The sequence below is a fragment of the Myxocyprinus asiaticus genome, chromosome 27, assembly GCF_019703515.2.
Source record: "Myxocyprinus asiaticus isolate MX2 ecotype Aquarium Trade chromosome 27, UBuf_Myxa_2, whole genome shotgun sequence".
NCBI classification, from domain to species: Eukaryota; Metazoa; Chordata; class Actinopteri; order Cypriniformes; family Catostomidae; genus Myxocyprinus; species Myxocyprinus asiaticus.
The window spans coordinates 33,282,746-33,301,818 of record NC_059370.1 but is presented as its reverse complement, the minus strand read 5'-3'; the positions used below and the strand labels follow the sequence as shown (position 1 = coordinate 33,301,818).

Below are 19,073 nucleotides of genomic sequence, written 5' to 3'. Positions count from 1 at the left end.
ACCTAATATTGACCTTAAGACATGCCAGTCTATTGCATACTGTGGCAACTCACAAAACAAACACAAAGACAACGTTAAGCTTCATTTAACAAACAAAATAGCATTCAGCTGAGTTTGATATAATGGCAAGTGATTTTCTAGTACCAAATTAGCAATTTAGCATGATCACTCAAGGATAAGGTGTTGGAGTGATGGCTGTTGTAAATGGGGCCTGTCTAGATTTGATCAAAAATGACTTTTTTCAAATAGTAATGGTGCTGTTTTTTTACATCAGTAATGTCCTGATTATACTTTGTGTTCAGTTGAATGCCACTTTGGTGAATTAAAGTGCCAATTTCCTTCCGAAACAGCAAATCTGTGCATTATTCCAAACGTTTGGCCGCCAGTGTTTATGCACTATCTATGTGTATACTATGTTCCAAAATATCTAGATATAATATTTTTTTAAATTCATTGAAAAATCCTGCAATACTTTATTTGAAATAAAAACATTACCGTCTCTCCATAGCTGTTGAGTGCAGTATGACCAAAATAACACTTTTGTTTTACAAGTGGACGTGGCTGGTAGTAGGCGTAACTTGAAGAGGGAGTGGTTTGAAGCATGAAGTCTCGCTTCCTCTGTTGTTTACTTTTCACATTACCATCATATGCCGCTAGATGTCGCCAACAGCGCTGAGTCCTTCTGATAAAAACACTGGAGTTGGAAAGGGCAGCGGAGCTCACTGATGAGGGAACGGATTTATCAGATTTAACTTCTTGCGTCGACTACATATACCTTGTAATTTGTACGGTATTTTTGGTCTCATTATTTCTTTATATTTACAGCATCTTTTTAAAAAAAATGGCTGCCGCATTTTTATAACAAAACCATTCCTGTTTGTGAACTAGCAAATCGATTTTGAAGTGAATTTAGCAACGTTAGCTACACAGCTAGCAATTGTACGTCAGTATTATGTCATATTAGTACAAATGTTTGGCTCTTGTACATTTCTGAACAGTTGAAAACTGTATGAACGAGCGCAGTTTTTTTAAATCTCGATGATCAGGCGATTGATTAACGAATAAATAAAGTCAGACTGTCACTGCGACGGGGAACAACTGTCAAAACAAATCTCATCTCATATTACTTACAGTAAAGTCACAAATCTAAGCAGGTGTATGTGTTGCATTATATTTCGCTCCGCTTTTTTGTTAGTTTCAGTTTCGTCACACAAATAAAAACCTTTGTTGTCGACGATTAGACACATGAGGAACTTGGTATTTAGTGTTGAAGTAATGTTACAGTTGTTTTTGTGATGGAAAACTTTCCTGTGACATTTAATAATTAAGATTGTAAATTTTCATTTTCACTTTCACTTTGCAGGTGCAGATCACAGAGAGATAAGGGGGACGTCTATGTGTTATTTATTTTTATTTTTATTTTTTTTATTCCGTCGTGTAGAATGAGCAGTGTCACAGTGACAGCATATTTGTGAAATAAATATTCTCACCTAGAATTAATGTGCTGCTCATTTTTTTAGGGGCAAGTATGCCAAACTTTTCAATTGCTTTCCTGAATTTTGTTTTTAGAATTTTTATGTGATTTATCCTGACACTTTGTTTTATACTAGTTGTTTTTTTTTTTTTTTTTATGTAATTTGTATTTTTATATTAAAGGCCCAGTTTAAACATTTTATTACACATTTTTCATTCCTTTATACATTTCTCTTTTTGCACATCATAATGCAGGCTCCAGTTCCACCTTCCCCCATCAGACCAGCTGTGGCCCCATCAGTAGAGCTGGGTGTCACAGTCCTTTACACTTGTCTTTACGGTAGTCTGTTCTTAGTTGTATTCATTCAGCTCTGGTTGCTGTTTCTCTGCCGGCACAAACGATGGAGCTACCAGAGCATTTTTCTCTTTCTTTGCCTGTTTTGGGCAGCCCTTCGCACAACACTCTTTTCATTTTATTTTCGTGACGCCCTTGCTGCCAACCACCTGCCCACTCCAGTCTACTGGCTCCTCTATTGTTTTCCGGTGTGTTTGCAGTTTTTCACCCTAAGTCTCTTCAACCTTTACTTCACTCAGGTAAGACAATAAAGATTTACTTAAGTTTAAGCAAGCTTTAAACTGTAGATTAAATTGGTGCTATGCTGTGTTTGCTAGGATGAGAAGTCACTCCACTCCCTAATAACAATATTTCTTTTTGACAGGAATTACTCAAAGTTAGAAGTTTATTCAACATTGAGCCTAGCAAAGGACTGTGAGTGCATTTACATATACATATACAGCGTGTCAAATATTACTGGATGGGTAGCTGTTTTTAAAAGTGGTTACAGTGGTTAAATGTAACACGTTTATTGAGAATTGTGTGTTTGTGTATAAATATTTAACTTTCAGATGGTTGGCTCGCTGTGTGTATGCAGCCATGAGTGCAGCCTTCCTGTGTGTCAACGTAGTTTGCGCGAGCTTCGGAAAGCATGGAGGATCTGGTGGAGCTGGTGACAAAGTGTGGAACGTGGTTTTAGTTCGGGTGCTGGTTAACGACCTACTCTTTATTCTGGAAGCTGTGTGCCTGGCCACATCTCTGCTCCTGTTAACTCGATTCTCTTCCCCCACCACCCCTTATCTACGCAATAAGGTAATGCATACTTTGCAATAGCTGCACCCAAAGTAATTTAAAGATATATTTCACCCAAAAATGAAAATTCTCTCATCATTTACTCACCCTCATGCCATCCCAGATGTGTATGATTTTCTTTATTCAGCAGAAAACAAACAAAGATTTTTAGAAAGATATCTCAAGTGAATGGTGATCAGACCTTTGCAGCTCCAAAAATCACATAAAGGAAACATAAAAGTTATCTATATGACTTCAGTGTTTAAATTCATATCTTCAGAAGCGATATAATAGGTTTGGGCAATAAACAGAACAATATTTATGTCCTTTTTTACTCTAAATCTCCACTTTAACTTTAACTTTCAGATTTGAAAGTGAAACTAAACAGGCACCACATGTGACTTTCAGATGTAAAAGTGAAAGTGGAGATTTAGAGTTAAAAAAAAAAAAAAAAGGTTTCTCACACACGCCTATTATATGAAGATATGGATTTAACCACTGGAGTCTTATGGATTACTTCTATGTTTCCTTTATGTGACTTTTGGAGCTACAAAGGTCTGATCACCATTCACTTGCATTGAATGGACCTAAAGAGCTGAGATATTTTTCTAAAAATCTTTGTGTTCTGCTGAAGAAAGAAAGTCATACACATCTGGGATGGCATGGGTATTGAGTAAATCATGAGAGAATTTTTATTGTTGGGTGAACTATCCCTTTAAAGTCAAAGCGAAGCAGCCCAACGAAGCTGTTCGCAACCCATTTTACTTCCATAATCTGACATATTTCCGTGTGGAAAAAGGACATTCAGTGAGAGAAAATGTAGATTATTTGATTCTTTGGGAATTGATTAGATTTTGAAAGTGGCTGTTACACAACAGAATGGAATAAATATCCAAAAGTTATTCACAGCTATTTATGTTGTTTTTTGCTTTGTAGGGGCTTTGTCCGACTGCAGTGCTGGGAGCAGGTGTAATCTTACTCTTCTCCACTAGGGCCTGCTACAACCTCGCAGTGCTGTTTTTGTCTCAGAATCATAAAGTAGAGGCCTTTGATTACGACTGGTACAACATCTCTGATCAGGTGCGCTGTGGGATGGTTCACCTAAAACTGATTATTCCTTCATTATTTACTCACCCTCATGCTGTCTCAAATCCATATGACTTCATTTCTTCTGTGTATCAAAAACAAAGATATTTTGAAGGATACATGGTATTTGTTTCTCCATACAATGCAATCAATGGGGTCCAAAACTTTTAAGCTCCATAAACGTAATCCATACGACTCGAGTGGTTTAATCCATGTCTTCTGAAGCGATACAATCGGTTTTAGGTGAGAAATAGACCAAAATGGAACTCTTTGGCACTATTTATCTTGACATCTGCCATCTTGGCGCATTCATGATTCATGATTCGATTACACTTACTCGTGCTTAACGCATGCGAAAAAATCTTTGTGTTTCACAGAAGAAAGTAATACAAGTTTAAAATGGCATAACGGTGAGTGAACAAAAAGTGAATTCTCATTTTTGGGGAATTTTGGAAGTTAATATATAAAAGTATTTCTGTCTCTAGTCAGTTTGTGATGTTTAGTGTTGATCTTCTTTAAGGCTGACCTTCGCAGTGAACTTGGAGAAAGAGGCTACATTATTTTTGGAGCTGTTCTCTTCATTTGGGAGCTGCTACCGACCAGTTTGCTCATTCTCATCTTCAGAGTTCGCCAGTCTCCTCAAGAAAGGGTTTGCATATTAGATGTTTTCTATGCCTCATTTGAATTTTTGTGTTGCTTTTTGTCTTTATTATTAAATTTATTTTTATTTCATCTTCATTTATTAAATTGTTTTTATCATGTAAAATATATTAATACAGAAAATTAGCATAATTTAATACACCTGTTCTATTATGAACATGTTTTCAGTTTCTGAATTAAAATTAATTTTGATATTATTTGGGGGGGCTTAAATAAAAAAAATTCTAGGTAAGGGATTGTAAAAAGAAAATGTTGGCATAAGCAGTTTATTGTTAATTTGATAGTTACTCTGCTTAGAAAATGGTCAAATAGTTTTTAGTTTTTTTTAATTTATGAAAACAACATGAATGCGAAGATTACATTTTATAGAACTTGGCACACATTTTGTCGTCTCAGACATTTGTCATTGACCCTTTTACTGTATCTTCTTTTATATTTGATGTTATTTCAGAACTGCAGCCCAGCCATGTGCAACACACAAAGCTCAAGGTCATATTTCTTTGATGATCCTCGTGGAATGGATGATGATTCGGGTTCTCTCTGGAGTCAAGGCATAAATCCCCATAGCAGGTAAAAGGCAGTCTTTGATTGTTACAATTCCAGTATTTTAGCACATAAAACAACCACATGATTTGGATCTGTTAAGATTAAACTGTCTCTCTGCATCAACAGTTGGTTTGGGTCCAGTGAGACGACTCCTCTCCTCTTTAATAAGACTGGTCAGAATAGCCAACATCACTCCCTCTACTCAACTCCACAGACCTGACCACTATGCAAAGCTGCAGAGATTTTTCTCTGATCTTCTCAGGCAATAGAACAGCAATACCTCTTCCTGTTGAGTAGATCAACAGGTATTTTTGCACTAATATGCATCAGACGCACCTTGACTTTGTAAAGCTGACCACAACTTTAGATAAGACACTTCTTATAAAAGGGACCAGTTAATGATTTTATTAATGAATCTTTTTATCATCTGGAAGAGCATCTATAAAATGTTTTTACCATATTTTCAGATGTGATTGGGATTATGACCTTCCACTTGAAATGGTGTAAAAGGGAGCAATACTTTTGGTATTAGCCTTGTATTTGATAATCTGAAACCCTGATACTTGTGAAGCTATTTTAATAAAAAATTAATTTAAACAATTTTGTAATTTGCTTTTTACTGTGTTAACATCTTGTTGCAATTGTCGTTCAAGTTTCCCCGTAGTATAAACGGTTTAGTCTTATTACTCACATTTTATGAAAGCTCCAACTGCTCCCACTTTACCATTGTGACGTCATATTAAAATGACAAAAGGCAACAGCTTCACCCATTGCAAGATAGTAAGACTACTATTTTAAAATGTATTATAGTTGATGCTACCTTGTCTAAGTTCTTCTATATTTTGTCAGAGTATAGAGGTGAATTAATGGAGTGATTAAGTATTTTCCTCTCATCAGCAACAAAGCCACATATGAGTCCATTTTGGTGTTATGAGTGTTGCCATAGAAACAAATAACCTCTGGGCCTTTAATATCCTTGGACTTAGAGTTGAATCTCTGAGTTATCATTTTGTAATTACAGTAATTTAAATGCGACATGAGCGCAGCATAAATTCAAAATTACTTTCCACTGCTGTGATTTATCGCTCATTATCAGAACTCAGAATGAGGAAGTTGTGCTTCTTTTTCGCTAACAAAATACAAACATTCATTTTTATTTAATGTACACTCAATGTACTTCCTGGACATGAATGTCCGTCTTGAACAGTTTATTGTGCACCATGTACAGATCCTCCTATTAAAACATTTTATACATTTTGTAGTGTTACATTTATGCCAATGTTTGGTTCATGGTCATATCTCACCCATAACCAAATTAAACCTAAGGAAAACAAATCACTTATGTTGAGCTCAAAATAATGAAAATGCACAAAGAAGAGAAAACATCAAATTTTAAGGGCACAAAAAAAAAAAAAAAAAAAAATCCACAGACCTCACTGATCTTTGAACACATGTCCCCTTCTGATACAAATCACATTCAAAAGTCTGCCCATATGCAATACTTGATTCAAATGTAACAGCTGACTTATCAGAATCCTTTATCTTCACGCATCATTATCCAGAAACCAGATCTCTACCAGAGTATCTTCCATACACTTAACGAATCCACCGTACAGCAGAAAGGGTCTTGATGTGCCGCTCTTAAATAACATCTAAGAACACAAGCTTTTCTCTGATTAGTTGACATCTCAGCATGCCAAGTGCCCAAGAGAGTCATTGAAAAGCATTGCTAATGTCTTAAGTCAATTCACAATTGCATATTTTAATAGATCATTGTTATCAGTGGTCAGGAGGTTGCGCCGTCTCCAGCTTGCGGAGGCGCCGCCGCCTCAACTCGGCTGCACTCGGCTCGCCGTCGTCTTTGTCACACTCTTCCTCCTTTTCTTTGTCCCCTCCTGTGGGTGAGTCTGGTTGAGAAAAGCCTGTAGCTCCATTTGCAGATCCAGCTATGAATAAGAGAGAACACAATGTGTTTGCATTGATTAGAAAAAGATTCCGAATTCAAGAATTGGCTCCCTTTCAATTAATTATTTGGAATTTGAATTAGCCATGCCCCATCGTTTTAGTTACTATTTTGCAAAAATGTATCATTAACTTTGGTCATTAATTTAGGGTAATTACGCCAATTTATTTCCTGACATGTAGAATTTTTTTTTTCAGATTTGTATTACCAAATTCAATACGGTCAAAACAATTAAAGGAATATTCTGGGTTCAATACAACTTAAGCTCAATCAACAGCATTTGTGGCATAATATTGGCACTTACAATGGAAGTGAATGGGGCAAATTTTTGAAGGGTTTAAACAGAAATGTGAAGCTTATAATTTTATCAAAGCACTTACATTAATTCTTCTGTTAAAACTCATGAATTATTTGAGCTTACATTGTCATGGCAACGAAGATGTGAAATTGGCTATATCTTTACACAGAAGAGGTTAGCAAGTGATTTTATCACACTAAAATCATTTTAACACATGGTTTATGTCTTGTGGCTATACTTTTGAAACAGTGAGTATTTTAACAAAAAAATTGGCCCCCATTCATTCCATTGTAAGTGTCTCACTGTAACCCAGAATTTTGCTTTTTTTAAAGGTGCTATATGTAATATGTTTACTGTACTAAATCATAAAATTACCATAATATGTCATTAGAGAATTTGGAAACATGCTAAGTTGAAACACTGGCTTCTCCGATAACAATGCTACAGCCAGTATATTCTACTTTGAAGTTTTCATTCCGGGCCGGAATTTGTGTTTATGTTTTGGCCTGTGTGATCCCGCCCACTGCCCACTCACCAATAGTATTTCGACACCGCCGGGTTGCCAGATTTGAACAAGTTTGCAGGCAAACAACACTGCGAGCTGCAGCCATGGAAGCCAGCAAACGAACTGGATCAGAGATAACAGATTCCACCCGACTTAAAAAGGCTCGCCATCCGTCTAAAAACCACCATGACCAGAGGCGTAGTAAAACAAGGATAAATATTGGAGATGCCTTTGGAAGATGGAGACAGCTTAAAGCCCAGAAATCCTTTAAAACGGATGCTGAGTTTGCTAATTCTGGCAACACCCATGAGCTTCGAGTCTGGGGCGGGGCAGACAACTCTCCAGTATTTTGAATTTGGACTGCAGTACCCATTTAAAACACTTGTTGTCAATCTTACATAGCAACAAAAAGGAGGGACGAGTCTAAATTAATTTTTGTGGTAATCAATATTATGCTACAAATGCTGTTGATTGAGCTTAACTTGTATTGAACCCGGAATATTCCTTTAGCACAACCATTTAATTGAAGGCATCTTCTTTTTCCCCATACACCACCACAATATCTCAACAACATTGTTTTAAGATAACTTAAATAAATAAAGCCATCAAAACTGAAGTCTGATTGAATAGTCGATTTAAATCAGAGAATGAAGTGGTGTTGCACCACGGGCCAAAAAAGAAAAAAAAAAGTTAATTTAGTAAATATAATAAAATATATATAATGTTCCTGGAAATACTCCTTTTATTGTGTGGACAATAATTGTTTGGTTTATTCTCTCTAAAATGGAAACGTCATTTAAAAACTATTTTTACAGCAGTCACGTTAATTTCTTTGAATTTTTTTATTTCATTATAAATAATTCTACTTATATTCTAATTACATTTCTGCATTCCATTCATTCAAATGCAATTAAAATTCAATGGTAACACTTTACAATAAGGTTCCATTTATTAACATTAGTTAATATGAAGTAACAATGAACAATACATTTACAGCATTTATTAATCTTAGTTGATGTTAATTTCAACATAATAAATTTTCAAAAATCAAAAGTTGCATTTGTTAACATTTAGTGCACTATGAACTAACAATGAACGATTGTATTTTTATTAACTAACATTAACAAAGATTAATAAATGCTGTTAAGAATATATTGTTAATTGTTTGCTCATGATACCTCATGCATTAACTAATGTTAACAAAAGGAACCTTATTGCAAAGTGTTACCAATTCACTTATATACTGTAATTGGATTCAACAAGTCATTCACAATTCAATTCTAAGTGGTTAACAACCCTGATTTCCCACTTTTTTAATACAATATTAGCAATGTCATTCAGGCAGTTGTGAAATCAGTTATTGTCTTCTACTTACTGGTTTGATCCTCAGTCACCTGACTGGGGATTTCCATGTTGCTCATGGAGGAAGAGGACTCCGTATTAGCTGATGCACTCGTCTCACCAGTGTTGGCTTCTGATCTAGGAGGACTAAACAGAAAGCAGGTAAGAAAACAAAAACACTGGGATTACAGAGGTAGGAACAGGATGTGCCACTTTCCATCAAAACAAAGCAATGTTTGCATACCTTAATGTAGCCACCGTGCTGAGGTAGTGGTGAATGTTGAGCATGGCAGCATCCAGCAATGTGTGGATGTTGTGAAGGCACTGCAGCCTGGCTTCCAAACCTTGCCTGCCCTCCTGCTCCAGTTCTCTGAGCTCAGCCTCTGACATGGTGGACAGAGTTGATGGTGGAGGAGGCATGGAAGACACTAATAAACATAGAGAATGTCAAAGATTACTCAGGGATTTAAATAAGCTACAAATGTATATACTAATACAGCATTTTGATCAATTTGACATACTAAAGGGTGGAGGTGGAGGCATCGGCATCGGCATCCATGGAGCTGATGGGAAAGGCGGTGGCATGGAAAAGGGGAATCCAGGCATTGCTCCAGGAGCAGCAGAGGCACTGTCTGCAGTAGGCTGAGTGGAGCTGCTGGCTCCTGATTCTACAAGACAGATGGTGAGAATAAATAGACTTTAATCAGAAAGACAAATAAGTATTCCAAAGGAGATAAAAGGCGCTCACCTGCTCCCTGTGTCTGCGTTCCATCTGCACTGGCCTGTGGAGTGTCAGTGGTTGCCTGAACACCTGGGGCAGCAGGAGGAGGTGGTGCACCAGGGAAGGGACCCCAAAACGGAAAAAGTCCTGGAGGAAACTGAGGAATCATACCTGGGGCAACTGTATGGAAAACATGTAACATGTAAAGGGAAGTCAGATTTACATAATCAAATAAGCCATGTTCAGCTAAACAACCTTGAGAAGCCATTAGTTTAAAGGGACAGTTCACCTAAATGATTATCCATAATAATAATGTTGTTTTAAACCCATATGTCTTTCTCTCTACCATGGAACACAAGATTAAAGATTGTCATTCTGCCTAACGTTTCTTTTGTGTTCCATGGAAGACAGTCAGATGGGTTTGGAACAACATGAGGGTGAGTAAATGTTTTCATTTTAGGGTGAACTATCCCTGAAATTGGCAGTAGCAGTCAATCGATATAGGTTTTACCACTACTCTTAATCAGCCTAGTTTTGGCAACCTAGATTTTGACATTTTATCATACCGTTGACAGGTGGAGGTACATTAGCAGGAGCAGCAGGGGCAGGTGCCTGTGGAGGAGGTGGGGCAGGATTCTGATTTGGCTGGGATGCTCTGAGAACATCCATACGACAGGTTGGACATGTCTGCTGCCTCTGGAACCATGAGCGAAGGCAACTACAGTGAGGGACAAAGAATTCTTAATATCATTATCAGGCAATGCAAGGAAAGAAAGAGAAATGCCCTCCATTTATTTATGATATATACTGGCCGTGAACCTTGAGTGAAAGATGTGGTTGCAGGGAAGTTTCTTGGCTCCTGTCACCATCTCTTCTCTGCAGATAATGCACACATTGTCAGTGGCTTGCAAGTCTTCAGGGGTGGCATCTGGATAGCTGTGAAAAATACAATTAGTCATTTGGTAAATCCTCAAAAATATTAAATGCTGCACCATATTTTATATATATATATATATATATATATATATATATATATATATAAACATAAAGACCCCATTAAATCAAAATTGGAGTTTTGTGGCTTAAAGTACATGTCCATTAGTTTTAAAGCAAACTAACTACAAGTGTCCTCAAAGTTGACAAAATTCATACTTAACAGATGTACACATTTAAAATTCAGTCTTTCTCTTCCAGGAATATACACTGGTAGCCAAAAGTTTGGAATAATGTACAGATTTTGCTCTTAGGGAAAGAAATTGGTACTTTTATTCACCAAAGTGGCATTCAACTGATCGCAATGTATAGTCAGGACACTAATAACGTAAAAAATTTATATTACAATTTGAAGAAAAAAAATAAGAACTTCTTAAACTACTTCAAAGAGTTCTCATCAAAAAAACCACCATGTGCAGCAATGACAGCTTTGCAGATCTTTGGCATTCTAGCTGTCAGTTTGTCCAGATACTCAGGTGACATTTCACCCCACACTTCCTGTAGCACTTGCCATAGATGTGGTTGTCTTTTCGGGCACTTATCATGCACCTTACAGTCTAGCTGAACCCACAAAAGCTCAATGGGGTTAAGATCCATAACACACTGTTGTCCAATGTCTGTGTTTCTTTGCCCACTCTAACCTTTTCTTTTTGTTTTTCTGTTTCAAAAGTGGCTTTTTCTTTGCAATTCTTCCCGTAAGGCCTGCACCCCTGAGTCTTCTCTTTACTGTTGTACATGAAACTGGTGTTGAGTGGGTAGAATTCAATGAAGCTGTCAGCTGAGGACATGCGAGGCATTTATTTCTCAAACTAGAGACTCTGATGTACCTATCCTCTTGTTTAGTTGTACATCTGGCCTTCCACAACTTTCTGTCCTTGTTAGATCAAGTTGTCCTTTGTCTTTGAAGACTGTAGTGTACACCTTTGTATGAAACTTCAGTTTTTTGGCCATTTCAAACATTGTATACCCTTCATTCCTCAAAACATTGATTGACTGACGAGTTTCTAGAGAAAGCTGTTTCTTTTTTGCCATTTGTGACCTAATATTGACCTTAAGACATGCCAGTCTATTGCATACTGTGGCAACTCAAAAACAAACACAAAGACAATGTTAAGCTTCATTTAATGAACCAAATAGCTTTCAACTGTGTTTGATATAATGGCAAGTGATTTTCTAGTACCAAATTAGCAATTTAGCATGAGGATAAGGTGTTGGAGTGATGGCTGCTGGAAATGGGACCTGTCTAGATTTGATCAAAAATGACTTTTTTCAAATAGTGATGGTGCTGTTTTGTACATCAGTAATGTCCTGACTATACTTTGCGATCAGCTGAATGTCACTTTGGTGAATTAAAAAACAATTTCCTTCCGAAACAGCAAAATCTGTACATTATTCCAAACTTTTGGGCGCCAGTGTAGATTTTTGTCCAATCAAAATCTCTCTAGAATGACAATGTCCATCACCCTAATACCACCTGTAACTTTCAAAGTACAGGGCTCCAGACTAAAAAAAAATTACAATGAGCAGTTTTGTAATTTAGGAGCCAAACAGCTGTTTTTACTTGCCAAATTACAAAATTGCTCAATTTAGATGGTTGTTCCAAAGCAAGACAAAGTTGAAGACAGCTGATAACTGATTAATTGGCCAATAATGTAAAAACAGTGTGTGCGTATGTACAATATATACAGTATGTGCTTAGTCTTTTCTTGCTGTGACGGGGCGGCCCACACACAAATGCTACAAGAGTCAAAACTGAACAAAATACAAGATGCCATTTATTGTGCTACCTAAATCCAAATAACCAGAAAAAAAATCTACATAACGCAGGACTTTTAATTATAAACAATTCCGAAATACACCAGGGACTCTTATTTTAAAATGTCTATGCTCTCAGTTGTGAACACTCTGTCAACTATGATTTGCTGAGAAAGTGAATCTGATTCAAATTGATTCAAACCTGTTTTGTTAATCATTTTGGGTGACTGATTATAAAAGACAAGAGGTTCAAAAGAGTCATTTGTTTGTGAATTTGAGATCATGGCTCTTGCTATTTGTTGTTGCGTGCAGCAAGCTCATCTAAACAGAAAGGGCGAAAAGTGGCCTACGAACACTGGCGGGCGCTCTAAAGATGAAATTCAATAACTCGCAAGGTGATATCTGACGAAACCACATACGAACACAAAGTGTTCCTGACTGTCATTAAATTATTGCCACAATTGTTTTTTTTTCCGCATTTTCAGCCACATTAGTTGCAGTCTGGAGCCCTGTGACCTATTATTACAAATTACCATAAACAATATTTTAGATTATTTCAGAATACAGAGATACTCACAGAGTATTCATATTACGAATGGCTCTTCGAGACATTATGGCGTCTGTTACTGCCTTCTTGAATTGCCTGATAAAGACAAAGATTTTGCAAGAGCAAGGAAAAGTTGGTCAAACTATACTGTTGACAGAGCACTGGTCCATAGCAGGAATAGAATGATCTCTCACTTACCTCATTGCAAGATACATGGGCCGAATTGCAAACAGAGGGAAGGTGTGCACTTTTATCATTATGGTCATGAACGCCATATACAAGAGCACCTTGATGAAACCTGAAGGATAGATTGTGTAGATAACATCAGTGTGTGTCAATAAGTGGAGCTATTTTGGAAGCATCACCATTTCATGCTATGGTTCATTGAAGCTATACCTGTAAAGAGCTCGGTGTACAGCATGTAGACAGCCTTATTGTCCCATGGGTTCTCACTCTGCAGGTCAATCGTGTGTAACGTGTACTTGATGAAGGTGGTGAGCACCATTGTCATCAGAATGGCATACTTAAAGAAGCAATTCAGAAGCCATTTACCATACATTCAAAGCTTACTGTGGTTGATCACAAGCCACAGGTCTTCTGAAACTCTAGTAGCCTGAAGTACTTCCTGATCTCTAAATTGACAAGCAGCATACTTTTCAAATTAAGCTAAATCGCATAATAAAGTTGACATGCCTTTCGTTGCTTTTAGTAATGCAATTTACTCTCACTGGATTTCAAGCTAAGATACTATTTAAAATGAAATAAAACAATGCTCACCTCAAAACCAAACACCAGCTGCACTGATGCTCCTCTTGTTATAATGCTATGACAGGCATGATTGACAAATAGAAAGTCGAACACTCCCAACAACACCATTAGAGCTGTACCAAAGAAAAAAACATCAGTGACGCCCTTACAAAACAGGATGCAATACCACAACAGTGAGTCCAAATATGGTAGTCTAATATTTAAGGAATATTCCAGGTTCAATACAAGTTAAGCTCAATCAACAGCATTTGTGGCATAATACTGATTACCACACAAATGAATTCTGACTCGTCCCTACTTTGAAAAAAGCAAAAATCTGGGTAACATTACCTATGTTTCCATCCAAGGGTTTTTTTGCGACAAAAGGTGTAGCGCATCAAAAAGTTTACCGATATAGCTGATGGAAAATTAGCACTAAAATTTCACAAGTGCCGACATAATATTTTTCCGTTTAACTCTAGCACATAAACTCTATGTCAACACTTCAAATGTAACGAAAAACTGGTTTGGAAACACCTAACCCTAACGCAAAAATATAGTGTCACATGACAGAATTTACCCCATTCGTTAGCCTGTGTTAATCATGACGACAAGGTATACATCATTGAAAACCAATTTATTCTACATGAAGCATTACTCGCACTGTTATGGATTGGTCTTAACGGCATACCTGCACAGATCCGATGCTGCAAACACATCTGCTTCATGACACTTCCAGGAGTGCCAACACAAATACCTCGATCATGCACCTGTCATCGACATGTGCATAGAGATCAAATGAATGGCCACTCTTTGCGATTAATTTAATCGAAGTAGCCATCCATTTATTTATTATTTATATGCTTTTCCACACGATTCAAAATAATAGATGGCAGTCAAGTAATTAGCCCACAATACAAAAAATATATCATTTCTGTGCACAAAGATGTTTAAATTAAAATAAATACACAATACAAGGAGAAATTCTTCAGTGTGCTTTTGTGGAACACTAACATAACCCAATTCTATTAAATTATTGTTTAGTTTACTTTTGAAAAAATGCTGGCAAAATTCCCTGTATTAAATTAAATAAATTACCAAACGAATAATGCATTAAATTAAAAAAAATGAATTACCAAACGAACAAATAATATTGTTAGGCCTATATAATTGCCTTTTCATTACACAAACTTAAATTAGCCTTACCCTGTTTTGTAGATGAAAAAAGTTGGCTGAATGACATTCTCAGAATGTTCTACACTTTTTTCAAGACTATAAACTATTAGAACTATTTGTCCAATGTGGAGTTCACTTTCACAAAACAAGCTTTTGAACATTTTAAAACTTTTAAATATTTTACCTCGAATCGCATTTGCTGTGCTTCTTCAGAAAATGTAAATTGCATGATGACGCTAAAATTTATTTTAGATGACAATCAAGTTCAGTTGGTCGTTAAAAGTTGCTGGACAAATATGCGGGACATAATGCAGTTGTGATGCTTCAGATTAGATGATTGTTTAAAATAGCCTATTGAATATCAGGAATGTATCATATGTAATCCCTGATATTACACCGCACCAATTTTTCTTTAATAGCTGTACACACTGAAAAAAACACCGATTTATGGTCCTTATACTAAGACTGAAGGTTTCCCCCACTACTTGCTGCAGGTTGCCAGCTTGAACAGGGCCATGACGATTTGCTTTCGGGTTGGAATTGATGGCAACCTGCGATAGGTGCAACATCAGGACCAATATTACAGTCCTATCAGAAGGGCAACTGCTCCCTTTTGATTGCAGTTCCACTTCTTCTGATTGCATTTATTTGTGAAATTAAAATGACAGTAAGCTGGCTAATTTCAATGAATTGTCTCAAAACTCTCCTCATTTTACAAAGACTACGGGGGGAAAAAATTAGGGACATCTGGGAGGCAAAAGGTACACAATTAGCGATATACACACATTTCTGTATGGAAACGGCTTAAGGGCAGATTTATTTTGCGATAAACCAAAACTTATGTGACACTGTTTTTTTAAGCATGACGTCATCACGCACACCATTTTTATCAATAAAAGGCCATTTGAATGGAAACAAGCAGAAGACAACAAATTTTGCAAACATTTTTTATGTATTTTCACTTTGTTGATAACAAAACAGCATTAAAAGTGGATGGAAACTAGGTTATTGAGGCACTTACAATGAAAGTGAACAGGGCCAATCCGAAAACCTTAAAATACTTACCGTTTCAAAAGTATAGCCTTAAGACATAAACAATATGCTTGTTAACATGATTTATGTGTGATAAAATCGCTCACTGACCTTTTCTGTGTAGTTACATCCAGTTTTACAACTTCACTGCCTAAACCCTAAAATGACTGTAAAACAACTAAACTGCTCTAAAGTTTTAACAGGAAAATTATTTTAAGTGCTTTTATGCAATTATAAGCTTCACATTTCTGCCTTTAAACCCGCCAAAAATTGGCCCCATTCACTTACATAGTAAGTGCCTCACAGTAACTTCGAGTTTTGCTTATGTTAAAGAAAACGAGGGATGGGTCGATATTATGTTTTGTGGTAATCAACATTATGCCATAAATGCTGTCGATTGAGCTTAACTTGTACTGAATCCAGAATGTTCCTTTAAATAACTGTTAGTTCAAGACACAGGTGCAGCTAAAACATTTGCATGTCAAAAAAAAAAAAAAAAAAAAAAAAAATCATTTCGGATATAAAAGGAGGAACTTAGATACATTCAGCGTCATTAAAAGAAAACAGACTACAGCATAATTCAGCAATATCTACTCACAGAGAACTCTGAAGTGGAAGACCCATGAGATATTTGGACTCCTTTCCATCTGAAAAATGTTTTATATTTGTAATAATTCCAAATGGAAAAAAAAAAAAATGTATATATATTTTTTCCAAATGTGTTCATTTAAAGGTGCTATATGTAAGATTGACAACAAGCGTTTGAAATGGGTACTGCAGTCCAAATTCAAAATACTGGAGAGACTTGAAGCTCATGGGGGTTGCCAGAATGTTGACATGCAAATTAGCCAACATCCGTTTTAAAGGATTTCTGGGCTTTAAGCTGTCTCCATCTTCCAAAGGCATCTCCAGTATTTATCCTTGTTTTACTACGCCTCTGGTCATGGTGGTTTTTAGACGGATGGCGAGCCTTTTTAAGTCGGGTGGAATCTGTTATCTCTGATCCAGTTCGTTTGCTGGCTTCCATGGCTGCAGCACACAGTGTTGTTTGCCTGCAAACTTGTTCAAATCTGGCAACCCGGCGGTGTCGAAATACTATTGGTGAGTGGGCAGTGGGCGGGATCACACAGGCCAAAACATAAACACAAATTGCGGCCCGGAATGAAAACTTCAAAGTAGAATATACTGGCTGTAGCATTGTTATTGGAGAAGCCAGTATTTCAACTTAGCATGTTTCCTAATTCTCCAATGACATATTATGGTCAGTTTATGATTTAGTACACTAAACATATTACATATAGCACCTTTATCTTCTCAGTGTTCACTCACAAAGTCCACCCTGTCTTCAGCCAGCCAATGAAAGCACTTGAGGAACAGAAGCAAAGTGAAAAGGGCCACAAAGCGAGGGGAGAAATCATCTCGAAACACTGTGAAGGCCAAACAGGTCTCAGTCACTGCATACCAGGAGCGCTCTATCAGGTGCTAAAGGACACAAATATACCAGTCAGAACAGATTTTTTTAAATGTTTAGAATAGACTATAAAACTATTCCTCTGGCACATTTTGTAAATTTACAAACCTACCTCCATTTCAGCAGCTCTCAATTGCCCGAAAAAGACCTTGCGCATTAATTTCCCCAGAAGGAATACCAAAACAAAAGCCTGAATGTATAAAACCTGCAAGAGGAATTGTAATCAAGTCAGATTACAGTGTTTACAGTGTCCAGCTGCCTTTCACACATATCACACTTGACACTAAATAAACTGATGATGACTCACTGCCATACTAGGGCTGCTTTTGGTGATGTATACCACCGTCGGGTAGAACTGGTTCTTGAGGAAATAGGCATGGGTAATCACGGCGCCAGTAAGTGCCAAACTGGTGGCTGTCACGAGAGCGGCTCGCACCATCTTGGACTATGAAGGAAGATAAAACAATAAACAAGAAGGACGTGGAGATAGCTCAGAATGCAGATAAATACACTGATGAGGGCAAGCAACATAATGATAAACATAATGCTGACAGACCAGTATTATCAGCATTTTTATCATCTTCCAGATGTTAATTACTTTCATAACATGTCTGACAGAAGCATTTCCAGTGAACTGCTTACTTGGTAACTGAAGGCCCAGACTGCAGTATGCCGAATAGGAATTACATAAAGGATACGGAAGAAAGTATGACAATTAATCTACAATAGCACAGACAATAAACACGAACTAAATCCGACAAGGCATGTTTTTAATAACCCGGCCACATGCATACAAGTATCAAGTTGGGAGTGGATTGGCCGATTTGCAGGACTGACATCACACTGTCTTACCTACTGCCGCAGGAATCCGCTTTTTATTCGTTAGACAGATGGCCTCTATTGCGTTTTGCTTCAAATAACTGCGTCTCGTTTCTAGCCTTCCATCTAAAAGCAATCTTGTGTTTCCCAGGCTCTTGTAGCCGTAGCCACTTGACGGCTACGTGTTTATTTTTCGCTTGCTCTCGAGAAAGGCCACCTCACTTCCGGTGAGTATTCATTCCTGCCAGTAGAGTGAAGACAGCACAGCAGCGCGAGCGAACCGATTGCTATGGTTACGCCTACAGGAGTCTCGATTCCAAAATAAAAGCCCACCTGGGTCAAACCAAAGTACCTTTCGAGGCAAGTCAGTCAACTCGGCGGCCATCTATAAAACACTTTATAGATGGCCGCAGCCATTTTCAATGCAAACAAGCGGCATAAATGTACAGCTCCTCTTTACCTCAATGAGGAAAGATCGAAATATCCAAAACGGTTGATCAAGATAACGATCAAAGAACATATTCAAAATCAGCAGTAAAATCTGACAAGAATGTTATCATAATTTGAGCTTCTTTTCCATAGTTTCCGCCAAAGTTCCGTAGTTATAATAGGAATTTGTTGTGCAAAAAAAGTATGATAATGGTGATTATATATAGATATAGATATCATACAAATTCTGGAAGCTTATTACAGTTTGAAAGGGATTTTTCTATTAATGTATTATGATTTTACAGTAGTAACGTCACTACGTCAATTTGGCTGGAACTATGGTTACCATTGTAAACCTTTTATATGTGCATATGTGCAGTTCAAA

At 37.1% G+C, this 19,073-nt stretch overlaps 2 protein-coding genes across 6 annotated transcripts; one reads left to right on the top strand and one right to left on the bottom strand.

The window, feature by feature from the left end:
* Positions 1-641: 641 nt before the first annotated feature.
* LOC127417999 (integral membrane protein GPR137-like) lies at positions 642-5,485 on the top strand. 4 transcript variants are annotated; one of them, XM_051658305.1, is made up of 8 exons: positions 642-785; positions 1,364-2,067; positions 2,193-2,242; positions 2,380-2,620; positions 3,536-3,679; positions 4,206-4,334; positions 4,797-4,915; positions 5,018-5,485. In XM_051658305.1, exons 2-8 carry the CDS (start codon positions 1,723-1,725, stop codon positions 5,109-5,111), a joined length of 1,122 nt encoding a protein of 373 aa, XP_051514265.1. In that variant the 5' UTR covers positions 642-785; positions 1,364-1,722; the 3' UTR covers positions 5,112-5,485. The 4 variants fall into 4 exon arrangements, with proteins under 4 accessions (XP_051514265.1, XP_051514266.1, XP_051514264.1 ...); XM_051658306.1 differs by having other exon boundaries at positions 650-790; XM_051658307.1 differs by having other exon boundaries at positions 681-778.
* A 557-nt stretch (positions 5,486-6,042) lies between these two features.
* On the bottom strand, positions 6,043-18,506 carry LOC127417992 (E3 ubiquitin-protein ligase synoviolin-like). Of its 2 annotated transcripts, XM_051658295.1 has the most exons (17): positions 18,293-18,506; positions 18,083-18,102; positions 17,748-17,885; positions 17,553-17,645; positions 17,299-17,451; positions 16,568-16,616; positions 13,792-13,895; positions 13,411-13,537; positions 13,213-13,312; positions 13,045-13,110; positions 10,539-10,655; positions 10,286-10,437; positions 9,747-9,899; positions 9,520-9,666; positions 9,243-9,426; positions 9,033-9,145; positions 6,043-6,837 (listed from the first exon to the last, which is right to left on the bottom strand). In XM_051658295.1, the coding sequence occupies exons 3-17, from the start codon at positions 17,877-17,879 to the stop codon at positions 6,671-6,673; spliced, it is 1,857 nt and encodes a 618-aa protein (XP_051514255.1). In that variant the 5' UTR covers positions 17,880-17,885; positions 18,083-18,102; positions 18,293-18,506; the 3' UTR covers positions 6,043-6,670. The 2 variants fall into 2 exon arrangements, with proteins under 2 accessions (XP_051514255.1, XP_051514256.1); XM_051658296.1 differs by lacking the exon at positions 18,083-18,102.
* Between the last annotated feature and the right edge of the window lie 567 nt (positions 18,507-19,073).

Excerpts from the sequence above, each read along its gene's own strand:
- LOC127417999 (XM_051658305.1), top strand. The coding sequence starts at position 1,723 with ATGCAGGCTCCAGTTCCACCTTCCCCCATCAGACCAGCTGTGGCCCCA. Across the intron at positions 4,335-4,796 it reads GCCAGTCTCCTCAAGAAAGG|AACTGCAGCCCAGCCATGTG; the intron begins GTTTGCATATTA and ends ATGTTATTTCAG. Across the intron at positions 4,916-5,017 it reads GGCATAAATCCCCATAGCAG|TTGGTTTGGGTCCAGTGAGA; the intron begins GTAAAAGGCAGT and ends CTGCATCAACAG.
- LOC127417992 (XM_051658295.1), bottom strand. The coding sequence starts at position 17,879 with ATGGTGCGAGCCGCTCTCGTGACAGCCACCAGTTTGGCACTTACTGGC. Across the intron at positions 9,146-9,242 it reads AGCACGGTGGCTACATTAAG|TCCTCCTAGATCAGAAGCCA; the intron begins GTATGCAAACAT and ends CTTTCTGTTTAG. Across the intron at positions 6,838-9,032 it reads GGTGACTGAGGATCAAACCA|CTGGATCTGCAAATGGAGCT; the intron begins GTAAGTAGAAGA and ends TCTTATTCATAG.